Source organism: Ceratosolen solmsi, unplaced genomic scaffold (genome assembly GCF_000503995.2).
Source record: "Ceratosolen solmsi marchali unplaced genomic scaffold, CerSol_1.0 scaffold28, whole genome shotgun sequence".
NCBI lineage: Eukaryota > Metazoa > Arthropoda > Insecta > Hymenoptera > Agaonidae > Ceratosolen > Ceratosolen solmsi.
Window position 1 is genome coordinate 527,319 of NW_011948429.1, and position 12,500 is coordinate 539,818.

At 43.5% G+C, this 12,500-nt stretch overlaps 1 protein-coding gene across 1 annotated transcript in view; it reads right to left on the bottom strand.

Moving 5' to 3' along the window:
• Window positions 1-75: 75 nt before the first annotated feature.
• The window catches only part of LOC105363845 (paired box protein Pax-6-like), a 30,987-nt gene continuing 18,562 nt past the window's right edge, over window positions 76-12,500 (bottom strand). The window contains exons 2-5 of the mRNA XM_011501643.1: window positions 4,635-4,894; window positions 2,549-2,802; window positions 1,971-2,440; window positions 76-241 (exon numbers count right to left, since the gene is read on the bottom strand). Of these exons, the coding sequence (XP_011499945.1) occupies window positions 144-241; window positions 1,971-2,440; window positions 2,549-2,802; window positions 4,635-4,894 (1,082 nt within the window). The 3' untranslated portion in view covers window positions 76-143. The remainder of the gene's footprint in view (window positions 242-1,970; window positions 2,441-2,548; window positions 2,803-4,634; window positions 4,895-12,500) is intronic.

Sequence of the window (12,500 nt, forward strand, 5' to 3'; positions counted from 1 at the left end):
CCCTAACCCCCCCCCCTCCCCCGCCCGCCCGCCCGTCCGCCCAGGCCACCCATTAATCGATCCAGGTTGGTCATGGTCCTCGGTAGTCGCTTTACTGCTTCTTGTTGGGCTTAGGACGAGGTCGGCGTCGACGAGCACCACGGTCACTGCAATTTCGGTGACGACCAGTATTGCGCTGCCATGTCCGGCGCGGGCTGTCCCGGCACTGCTATTGGCACGCTCACTCCCGGCGATATGAGGCCTGAAAAACGGTCCCGAGCTCCAATCAGATGCTTAGTTAAGCGGGACAGTTTGGAAAATGTACGCGCGCGTTCGTCGGAACGCGAGGAGGTGGCGTTTTGGCAGTCTCGTCTCCAGTGCGCTGTAATCTTTTACGTGGATGCTGCACTCGTTGGGCGCCTCGACCCCAGCTCGAATAATCCGAGTGGTGAATGGCGGTTTACGAAGTGCCGCAGCCGTACTCTTTTCCAAACTGCTATTTCGGATGGAAGGTTGCGCCGTTATTATTAATAAACGAACGTCGTGGAGATGGTTACATTGTTTTATGGATTCGCGTGCGGCGAACAGAGCTCGAAGCTTCGAAATAGAATTTGAGAGATTAACTCGGGTAAATTATCACTCAAAAGCGTTATCTTATCTGTACATTATCGGCTCGTTTAGTAGTTTTGTACATACAGTCGTCGTTACAATCTATACAATGTAAAATACATGTTATATTACAAATGGCTTACAATTAAGGAAAATTAAACATTCAATGAGTGGAAGTGTACTTTTAATTGTTATAGTAAATACAGTAATGCTGTGACGTTTTTAACACATATCGTTATTAGCTGATGTTAGTCGAATGGATATATTATCGAAGGTTACGTAACGCATACAGGCTTTAACGAGCACGGTAATAGAGACAGACACTTGCACCGACTTTACCTCGTCGATCAAAGATCCGAATGCAACTTTACGCTTCTGCAATTTAGATTGAAGTTGAACATTAAGTTAGATATTAAGATAATGAGGGTGCTTTGGAAATTATGATTGTGAAGAAAAGTAAGATAAATGATTATTAGTTTACTTCATGCACCCAAAAATAACATTTAATCGTTAAAAAGCACTTGGAGCATTAATGACATATGAAAAAAACTAAGGGATACAAATGGTACGGAGCGTAAAAATCTGTTTACTCGGATAGATGGTGTGTGAGCGAGGAGACGAGGAGAGAGATAATGGGACAACAAAAGGAAAGAAGTAAAACTATGTGCCGCGGGATTGGCGATAGGCAATTGTTTGAGAGAAAAGCCGTGCTAATTAGTTGTTTATATTCTTGAATATAAACCGAATATTCTTGAGTTTAATGTTTTTGTTAGAGCGTGAGAAGTGCGCAATACGGCCTAGGCTTCTCCATAAGTCCGATAAGGATGGGATATGATGGAACCGATCGGGCATTCGGACGGGACGAAGCATGTAAAAACACGAGGAATCGTAACGGCAATAACAACAATAATGACCATAATAACAAATATTTATAATAATGATAGTAGTAATGGTAATAATAATAATAATAATAACGATGATGATGATGATGATGATGATGATGATGATGATGATGATAATTATGGTAGGGCGCCACGAGCGCCATACCATAACGACTCGGAATTGGCGATTTAGCGATTGAGCGGATTGTTACGAGTGCACCAGAGTCCCGTCGAGGTCGCATGAATTCAAGGTCGTTAGGGTATACGAACCTCGGGATGGCGCATGCAAAATGCCTTTGTTCCATTACCGAGCTGCGGCGTCCTATGCCAGCGTTATCGTACTTATACAGTAATTCTAGATTATCCTTTGTCTCTATCCTATTAAAAGTGTGGGTGTAGGAGGCGCTCAGTAGCGGTAGTATCCGACGTGGTGGTAGCCCGCGCGATGTTCCTTGGGCTAAAGTGCAAGCAGCGAGTGCAGCGAGTGCGGTAGACACTCACCGGTCGAGCTCGCCGGATGGTGATGGTTCTGGTGGTGGTGATTGTATTGGTTGAGGCCGGCGGCTGCAGCCGCGGCAGCGGCCGCGTGGTACGGCTGCGTGGGGCTGCAGCTCGGTCGCGCCCCGTAGCCGAGGTGTAGAGGCTCGTAGCCGGCGGCTGCGGCGGCGGCAGCGGCCGCGGCCGCCCGCCCAACCCCGACCCCGACGGCGCAAGAGTAGCCGTTGTCGCGTTGCTGGAGGCAGGCGCCCGGGGACGGGCCGACGGTCATGCCGACGGTCATGCCCATTGGGCTCATGCCCGAGGGGCTCGGGCTCGAGCCGACGCCGCCCGCCGAGAGCGAGGACATTAAGGACATTGAGGCCGCGTGCTGGCCCCCGCTCGGGTGGTGATTGTTGTTGTTGTTGGTGGTGGGAGCGCCGCCGGAACCGGCCCCACCCGACATCCCGAACGACGGCATCGACGTCATCGGGCTGTAACATAGATAGGGTTTGGTTTCGTCGGTCGAACGCCGCCGTGTGAATGGAATGCGAGGAACACGATGGGGATAAGGATGGCAGGTGATGATGGGGCACACTCACCTGTAGGAGTCGGGCATACTGGGAATGCCAGAGTAGACAGAGGGAGCGAAACCGTGATGACTTCTCGGAGGTGAGGGAGCCTGTGGCGGCTGGCCTCCGTGTATTCCCGAGGTTGGTGGGGGCGTCGGATGTCCGAGGGTGACGCCGCCACCGTGCTGCTGCTGTTGCTGCTGCTGTTGTTGCGGATTGTCCCTTCGTTGGGTGCGTAGCTTCTCCTCACGCCGCCACTTTGCGCGTCGATTCGAAAACCAGACCTGAGTTTATTGTGGACGAGACAGAGAGACGAATTGGTTTGTCAATCGCTATACTACACATCGACGATAGGCAGAAACAGACAGATAGATAGATAGATAGATAGATAGATAGAGAGAGAGAGAGAGAGAGAGAGAGAGAGAGAGAGAGAGAGACGGAGTATTGGAGGGGAACACCAGAGGTAGAGGAAGACATAGATAGTTGTAGAAGTCATAGTTGTAGTACAAGAGAGAGAGAGAGAGAGAGAGAGAAAAGTTTTGCAGACGAGGGAACGAACGTGAAGGGAATATTAAGTTACTCGAGGAGGTGTACTCGCGCGTTCTTTTTTCAACATTAAACTTTACAAAAATCTTTATTCTAGTACAACACGAATTTCATTCCAATAAACTCTCTACTAATCGCGAATCATTTATTAGTGAAAAAAAAATCAAACAATATATCAAGCGAATCAACATTGTGCTATAATTACTCGTATAATTACTAGCATTTTTGTACTTTTCTTTGGCAATTATTAATAAAATTCATTTATATTATTATTAATTAGCAATCGGACGTGATGAAAAGTCATAGAGTTATTATGGCGAATACAACCTCCTCTTTTGAATGGATGCTTAAATGTATTATTAAAAGCTTTGTCTAACTACTGTGTGCAATGCAGTGCATAAAATTACTAAAATAAGGTTATTATTACTCATTACTTGTTATGTTTAATTAATATGAATATATGATCAATGACAATAACAGTTTACTAATATATAATGGAATAATTATTCAAAAGCGCATAAGTTTTCAAGCTAATAAAGCCTTTACAAGTCAAATTGCGTTTCAATGAATGAAACTTGTATATACTGAAATTAATATAAATTTGACGATATCTGTGAAAATTACGTTAGATCATACATACGAATATACGACTTACGAATATAATTAACATTTTCTTTCGATTAAAATTAAAATTTCATAATACGGGCAATAAATTTCTCATAACTTTCGCCCAATACGATATCAACAAATTAATAACTATGCTGAAGATTATGTGTTACATTATCACACAAGTACAAATTCTACATTAAAATTATCTAATACATGCTCAATATTAAATATTTAAAATGTTAGAAAGTCGAATTAAGCTTCTAGACAAATTAGCAATTGTCGCTGTACGAAAATTTAACTTATCGCCAAATCAAATAATCGTGACGATAATTTTATAATAATGACATTGCATAATTTACTTGGGCATTAGGATAAGAATTTTCTTGAATTTATTCGAACAAATTTTTGCTCACCGCTAATAAAGTACAAATAAGGAAAGTTCAGACATTCGAAATCGTAAAACACAAGGTTTACTACTGATTACCTGTGTTGGTTGAAATTTAAATTAAAATATAAGCAAAACGGTTTTACAACATTTTTGCTTTATTTTATTCAGAAGGTATAATAACACAGCTTAAAAATATTTTGTAATACGTATAGTTGGCTACTACTTTTTAAATTATTTAAAAATCACGTCGCGTTCGTTAAAAGAGTTTTTCACCTTTTTCACGAAATCCAATATTATGCAAAGATGCTAATGCACCCCGATACTCTCAAGGACGTTAATAGTGAAAAATGTATCTTAACTTCAGTTCAAGCGTGCGGACTATTGTTTTTTTGACAGTTTGCATAATCGATCGACTTGAATTAAAAAGCATGAAAAAGCCTTTTACATCGAAGATGATTTTTCTTTAACGACAAGCCCAAACATGCCATCTACCGCTCCTTCTTCACATACATCCAACGAGCATCCAACCAACGGCACACGCAGCTTAAAGCGCAATCACCGTCCCAAGCTCACCTGTATCCGAGCCTCGGGTAAGCCGATCTTGCCCGCGAGCCGTTCCCTGGCGAACACGTCCGGGTAGTGAGTGCGCTCGAACTCCTTCTCCAAGGCGTCGATCTGCTCGTTGCTGAAGCTCGTACGGTTCCTCTGCAGCTTGCGCTTAAGTCGTAGACGCGCCTGATCGTCGTCGGCGCCGCCCGAGACACTGCCGGCGTTGCTGTTGTCGCCGCCGCTGTTCGTCTCGTCCGAGTGAGCGCCGCCCTCCAGCTCAGCCACTGCAACAATCGAGATAAATTATTCTCCCGGCACTAGATCCTGGAGGCCTCGGCCCTCCCGCGACGATGACCCATCATCGTACATTATCGCATAATGCATACATAATCATCCATCGCCTTCATATTTCCCGACGATATTGCGATGATCCGCTTTTGCTTATTTTCTACCCTGTAATCTTAAACTCGCTTAGTTGGAAAAGTTCTTTAAGACTTTTCTTGCCCATGACAAACAGGTCGCTGAATTTTTGCGTGGGCCGTGTCAATGTGCGCGTGGCATGCGTCATTAGACATAGACGCGCGTCGTTTGCACGGTAGCCGAGTAAACTTCATAAATTTAACGCTGTATTTAATGCCCAACGAGCGATAAATCTGTGCGCGGCCGAGAGAGAGAGAGAGAGAGAGAGAGAGAGAGAGAGAGAATGAAAGTAAGGGAAAAGGAAAAAGTGGCGGTACGCGCGCGCGAAGTTCGGCGCCATGACATTAACACACGAAAATTGCGCGTCGTTCCAAACGAGAGATGGACAGAGACAGGGAGGGAGAGACGGAGAGAGAAAAAAGTAGTTGGGAACGAGGGGGGACATAGAGGCACGAAATTACCGCGTTAAGGGACGGGCAAAAGTAGGTGTAGCTGGAGCGAGGACGAGGCGAGACGTATGTACGTGCGAATGAAAAAGCGCGGCGAGATAAAGCGAGCGGGAGAAAAAGGTAGAGGAAGCTACTGACAAAGAGAAAAGGAGAAGATGAGATAATGCGCGCGAACGGGAACGAAACGGGTGGCGTGGAAGCTTATCGTCGCTTTCTGGCTGAACGCGCCGAGACGTCAGTGGCTTTTGGATCGGGAAGCTCGCCGCCGTTGCCGCCGCAGTCACCACCACCGCTGTCGTCGTCGCTGTGCTTTTGCCACGGCCGCTGCCCCGGTGATGGGATGGATAGGGAGGGCCTGGTCGAGAGGAATGGCGGGTGAATGTTGGAGGCCGCAAGGAAGTCGCGATAAGACGCCGAGCGGCCCGACGCCGCCGGATGGGCGCAAGCTCGTCGAGCCCTCGCGTCCCCTACTTTGCGCCCTGCTTCCCTTCGGGACACGTGTTTTTATTCGAGCTGTCGCAGCTTCTTTCGCCGGGCGAGTCTACGGCGCCAGGAGCGAATGGCCCTCTCTCCTCCATCTCCTCTTGGCGATTTTTCCTCGACGACGCGAGTCTCGAGGGCTTCTTACGGCGATTCCGCGCTTCCTCGACACGAGTCTTGGAACTGCGGAATTATCGCCGATTACGGAATCACGATATCGCAATTTCGTCTTGAGCTCAGTCTCAATTCCTCATGCTCATGTCGATGAAGCCATAAACGATCGTTGACCGGGGGTTAAAAGTGTCATCCCGCGCGAAAACCTCTGCCCAAACTATTTTACCGACTGGGAAATACAGGAGAAGGCCAGGAGAAGAATTAACAGAACAACAACATTTACGAGACCGAAAATGCCAAGCGGTCTCCTGTCGACCCCTCTGCCTTGCCGTCCCACGTGCAGCCACTCGCGACACGCTATCCCGAAGCTTTGCGAGGATTGGGCTCGTATCATCAACTGCAGCGCCGATCCTCGCCGCTATCGCCCGATAATAACGGCAAGCTATTAACGATCTCCCGGATGATACGATAGGGTCGACGAGGCGCTACGGATTGTCGGTACGATCATCTCTGCTTCCCCCCTGCAAAATCTAACTTCAGCAGGTTGGACCGACTCGAGTGTCCTAACTTCCACAACACCTCCCAAACGCCACAACCTGCCAAATTGATAATTAGCGCCAGTGTTTTTATCGGCTTGCCTCTTGACTCTTGACTCACTCGAGCCAAGAGATAGATCTCCGTCTCGTCCTTCTTTCGACCAACGCGTCATTAATCATCACATCGCCTTGACGACGCTCCTCCTTATACGAATGCCAATTTAAGAATAAAAGTAGCCAGGCCGAGTGCTTGATCGGATTCCCTTCCGATAACTCGACATTCTCATCGTTTCGTCAATTGCGTTTCTAGCCTCGCGTCAATATTCGACCAGATGAAGCCCGACAACCGTTTTCCGAGTTAATAAATATATATATATATATACAGAGAGAAAGAGAGAGAGAGAGAGAGAGAGAGAGAGAGAGAGAGAGAGAGAGAGAGACAGAGACAGAGACAGCTTATGGGGTTATTGGATTTGGGAGGATGTGGGGAGGGAAATCGCGCGTGCTTTTGTTAATACGAATTCGCGACGGGTATACAAATGTTGGAGGCGGTTGGTCGAGCCCCATACAAATGCAAATACGCGCGATTATCCCGAGACCGCGTAAAGTATATGGAGCCACGCATGCCAACACCCACAATTAAATCTTACAAGTTCCTTTCTCATTTTAGACTTTGAGATTCGGAGTCGAGTCTGTTGTCGTGTATACTTGCCAGCCTCTGCCGACGCCGAATCAAAGTGCGTATAATAATAATAATTAGAGAGCAGTCAGGAAGAGCTCGTAGCCAGAGCGAGACGATTATCGTTACTCAACAAGCTGTGCCTTAAGGGGATTTATCGTTGAACTTGGTGGGCGCCATTTTTAATGGCCGAAGAAGATCGGACGTTGAATTAGAGGAGGGAAAAAGCTTGGGCGATGCGTCGATTAACGCTAATTCGTTATGCGTCAGTGGCTGACCTCGGTGCGCCAAATACGGGAGCCGAAAAAATAAAGAGATTTAACGAGACGGCTGTTTCGTATACAAATACGCTAAGTCGGGAATAGCATTTGATGACGAGGGGTATGGGGACGGGGTTGGGAAGGAGTAAGTAGAGAACGAAACGAGGCATTAAACATCGTGGAAAACGATGCGCCACGGCAGTGTTAAGAGTATCGCGGTACGAGCGGCGTACATAGCTCTCCTACTTATGCAAAAGCTCTTGGGGTAGCTCAGGGCTCTTGACTCGCTGTTTAATGACTTTGAGAAGACGATCTCCGTGACTTCCGTCCTACGTCTTTTCCACCCTTGGCGTCGTAGTTGCGGGCTAGTGGGTGGGGCGCCGGCAGCGGCGGTGGCGTCGGCCCACCGGAAGTTCGGCAACGAACTCGCATAATCCGCGGGCGCGCGTGCGAACTTTACTGCTCTCCTTCTCGAGGATCGACTCGGGATTCCGAGGAGGAAGAGAGATAGCGATCTTAGGATAGACTGAATAACGTGGCTGTTTGCCAGTTGCCGCTTGCCGCAGTAATACTCATGCCACGGGCTAAGCTTATCTCTGTCGTTTATAACAAACATATAGCCTCTATTACAACTCCCCTTACCGCTCCATCCTCCCCCCCCCCCCAAACCCCGCCTTCTCCCACGCCTCGACGATCAACTCGATACTACTCTATCTCTCGCTACTTACGTATAACGGGGATGTGAGAGTATTATTTCATGAAGGTATCTAGATTTGGAGAAGCCCTTGCCGCAGCAGGTATTTTCATATAATCTATCGCGATGGAATGTGACTGTAAATGGTAAATTAAAAATAACGTTCCTCTAACACACCCCAAATAGCTTGCTTTTCATTAAAAAATCCAGCAATTAGAATGTCCTAATAACCATTAATATCTCGTCTTGTTACTTTAACTATATAATAATAATAACAACAACAACGACAACACTACCAACAACAACAACAACGACAACGACAATAATGTTTGATTAAAGGCGTATTTAGCTCGTGAACTTTACGTGAAGAAGAATGAAAATGTACTGGAATTAAATTCAAAATTATGTATTCTATTCCATGAAAAATTTAATTACCTTTAATTTAATCGATAATATTGTAGCATAATAAAATATTTATAATTTATATGAAAAAAGCAGTTTATGAAATTGAGTAAAATCTTACACTTGAATAATTATAAGTCCCCTATCTTAATTAATGCAATGTCTCGCAGTAAGACCAGCGAATCGAGCAAAGTATTTTTTAATTACACACACATAGCGTTATTTCGCGTGTTTTATATATTGAAAATGTTTTATAATTTGTAAATAAAAGAAAATTAAATTTAATAATACGTAAATGTTCATTAATCTAATTTGGTGAAAATATATAATTGGAAACCGTCGACTTTATAATGCGAAAAATCAACGGGCAATGTCTTTTTTTTTTTTTTTTTTTGCAACCGATTTAAAAATAAATAATACGAAAATTACGTTAATTAGAGATTTTTAATAATTAACATTCACGCGTTTAAATAAACATTTTTTCTCTATTATTATACTTGATACTTTCTATTTGAGATCGCGTAAAATTCCATTAATGGGCGTTAAGGCGACGGTACAGATCGGTAAATAATCCATTAATTTTATGTTGAATCGTGAGTTTCCGTATGTAATATTATCGCGTCATTAAATATTTAGTATTGTCTGAAGCATCAAGATCATAAAAAACAAAACAAAAAAAACAAAAAACAAAAAAAAAACAAAAAGATAATAGGAACGAAAGTACGATTACAATGGAATAAAAGTCAACAAACTTTATGAGCTGCTAGTTCGTGTCTGTAGTGCGTATAAAAGTATTTCAGCTAAATGGTCAAATTTGAAAATATGACGACTCGTCGAATGAAAATCCAGACAATTAAGCGCAATGATAGCGCACAAGACAAGCCAGACTCATGCAGTCATTTCCGAGTGTCGAATGCCGCTACGTAACGACAAAACGGATTGTCGGGAAAAAAAAAATGCTTCCCCGCCGAAGGAGATGAATTTTTTCGTCAATGTCGTAAGAGCCGTAAAAGCGCGCGTCCTTCTGGCCACGGCATACGAGCGAGAAAGAAGCGAAAGATAGTCGCTCCCTCGTTCATAATAATCCACTCCCGCCCTGCATCTATATACGCGTGCTATCTCGCTCTCCCCGCCCTCCCTACCCCCTATCCCACTTTCTCGTGATAACTCTCATAGTCTCTCGCTCGCTCACCCCCGTTCCATGACGTTACATCCGCCAACCGGGGCGCGAGTTCGCTCGAGCGTGATGGCGGAGCTCCGGCCGTTCCTCTCTCTCTCTCTCTCTCTCTCTCTCTCTCTCTCTCACTGTTACCCCAGCGACCCCAAGCGTGGGGTTCTCAAACATTTTTTTCTCATTCTCAACCGTGGAAAATGAAACGTCGACGAATCTTAAGGGATCGACATGGTTTTTTGCCGAATTTTTCATTCATCCATGCACTAAAGTTACAAACGTATAAGCAATATTTTTCGCTTATACATTGGAAGTCTATTCGGAAGAGTCACGAATCCTTCACGAATCTGACGGATTAATAAAGTCGCTGTTATTCGTATTCACCTATATAATTGGCAATAGCAAATTATTCGCAATTATAACGGCTTAGCGATAAACTTTGGCTATTACGTAATGAGGAAAGCCCACATAATGAATTGTTGTACGAAATAATAATATTGATTTTAGAAGGAAGAGATTCCGTATGGATTGCCATTTCATTTAATGGCTATTATATTATACTCTAAGGAATTTAGTTCTTCCATGATACATATTGCTCGTATATTATAGAGGATGTTATAAATTTTAGTGATCTATTTTGAAATAATTGGTAGAAAAGTTTAATCTATTAACTTTCATTTTATTGTATTAAACAGAGAGAGAGAGAGAGAGAGAGAGAGAGAGAGAGAGAGAGAGAGAGAAACGACACGTAAAAAATGACCATATAATGAGGAACGGGAGCCTACAAGTGCAAAATGATGCACTCATATGAAACGTATTTTTAGACGAAGACGCTCATTTACCGTCTACATTCAATTCACAATGTATAGGTTAAACGGTCGTGCGCGGTCCTCGTAAAGCACGAGAACAAACCCAGCGAGACAAAAGCTCGCAAAGGAAATAACGACGCGCACTCGACTTGGGCGCGAGTCGAGAGGTCCGAAGTACGATATGAGTGGAAAGCGATAAATCAAGCGACGGCCCCGCGATAAACAATTCAGATAAAGCAAAGGGGGATGCAAGACTGGGGAGCAATGCAGCGAGGAAAGAGAAAAGAAAGAAAGGTAAAGAAGGTGAGGGCGAAAACAATGCAAATGAGTATCGAGAACTTTGCGGGTAAAAAGAGCCTCGTTATGCCCGAAAACCGATTTCGTCTTTTCGTCATAACATTATTCGAAACGAGCGATTGCACGATTCTGCAATAAGCATTGAAGATTAATGAATTACTGCTTGTATTTGTTGTATTCCATTACATTGATGTTGTATCTATATATAATTAATAACATACAACATACACCTAAAGTATACGCATAATGGCAATAAAATAATTTCCAAATATTACATGCAATGAGATTTTAATGATAATGTCCTTTGACTATAATATTACACTGAAATAAGGACTTTGTAATGGACGATAGACATATGTCTTTGCACGGGTAATTCAAAATAGCAAAGCGACATTAAAAACAAGAATGAAAAAGATGTAATAATATATCATGAAGTAATTGACTTTCAGTTTTTCAGATCATAACGTAACGAATGGCAAAATTACTACAAAGCACTCGTACAAACTCGGAAACGAATCTGCGGAACTTTTGAAAATTTACGTTTGTTCAAACCGTTTTAGATGAAAGATTTGTAGAACATTTGCGAACTACCTTCTCCTCGCCGTAGCATAGCATAGCGCTTTCATCAATTACGACATTAATAATAACATTAACAATAGCCTTTCATCTATTAAAATACATTTTAATATATTTGATTTCAAGTCCTCTCCTCTGAGCTAGGCTTTATTATTAGAATAATCAGGACATTTAGAAGCGTTCTTTGTGGGGCACGTAACGCGACAGATTTACGACAAGTCGCGCGCTTTTTCAAGATGAAAACGAGCCCTCGACAACACACACACACACACACACGCGCGCGCGCGCGACCTATTTGCAGTCAGACGCCTCATGCTTGTGTCGATAGACTTTTTGACGGTCGCTAAAGACTTGAATATTATATACAACGTACTCGACGAGCACTAAGTGTGCGTGCGTGTGCGCGCGTGTGTAATTTAAATGAGAGTGTCGAGAGGGATGACAGTTGCACGTTCGTGAATATTCTCGGGATTGCGAAACACAAGCGCACCCGTATAAATGCTGCTATGCTGAGATATGTGTATGCGTGAGCCTGTTGCACGTGCGTGTACACACATAGAAAGAATATGGGACTTATTGTTTGGAATTTACGATAGCGTTTATAAGTATGCTTTAAAGAATTTCACGTATGTAATCGGTTGAGAAGTAAGCGAGTAGAAGTAACGATGTAAGTGGTTTTTTTTTTGTTTTTTTTGTTTTTTCTTCTTTCTTTCGGCTTAGGTCACGTGGACATTTTATGTTGAAAGGTTTTAAAAGTGATTCGTTGTTTCAATTCTAATGTTATAACGTATATCTTATAATGAGTTCGTTTATATTTAACGTACGTACGTGCGAGAAAATAAATTCGAATCCTTGTAATATTGTTAAATCACATCGAGCTTATAATCGTCTCATCATAATATTTTTATTTGCAATAGGTAAGGTTTTCCGAGAATTATTGACAATTAATAGGCAGAATATTGAGACGTAAAATTAATTAGTATTTTCAATATAAATAGAGGAT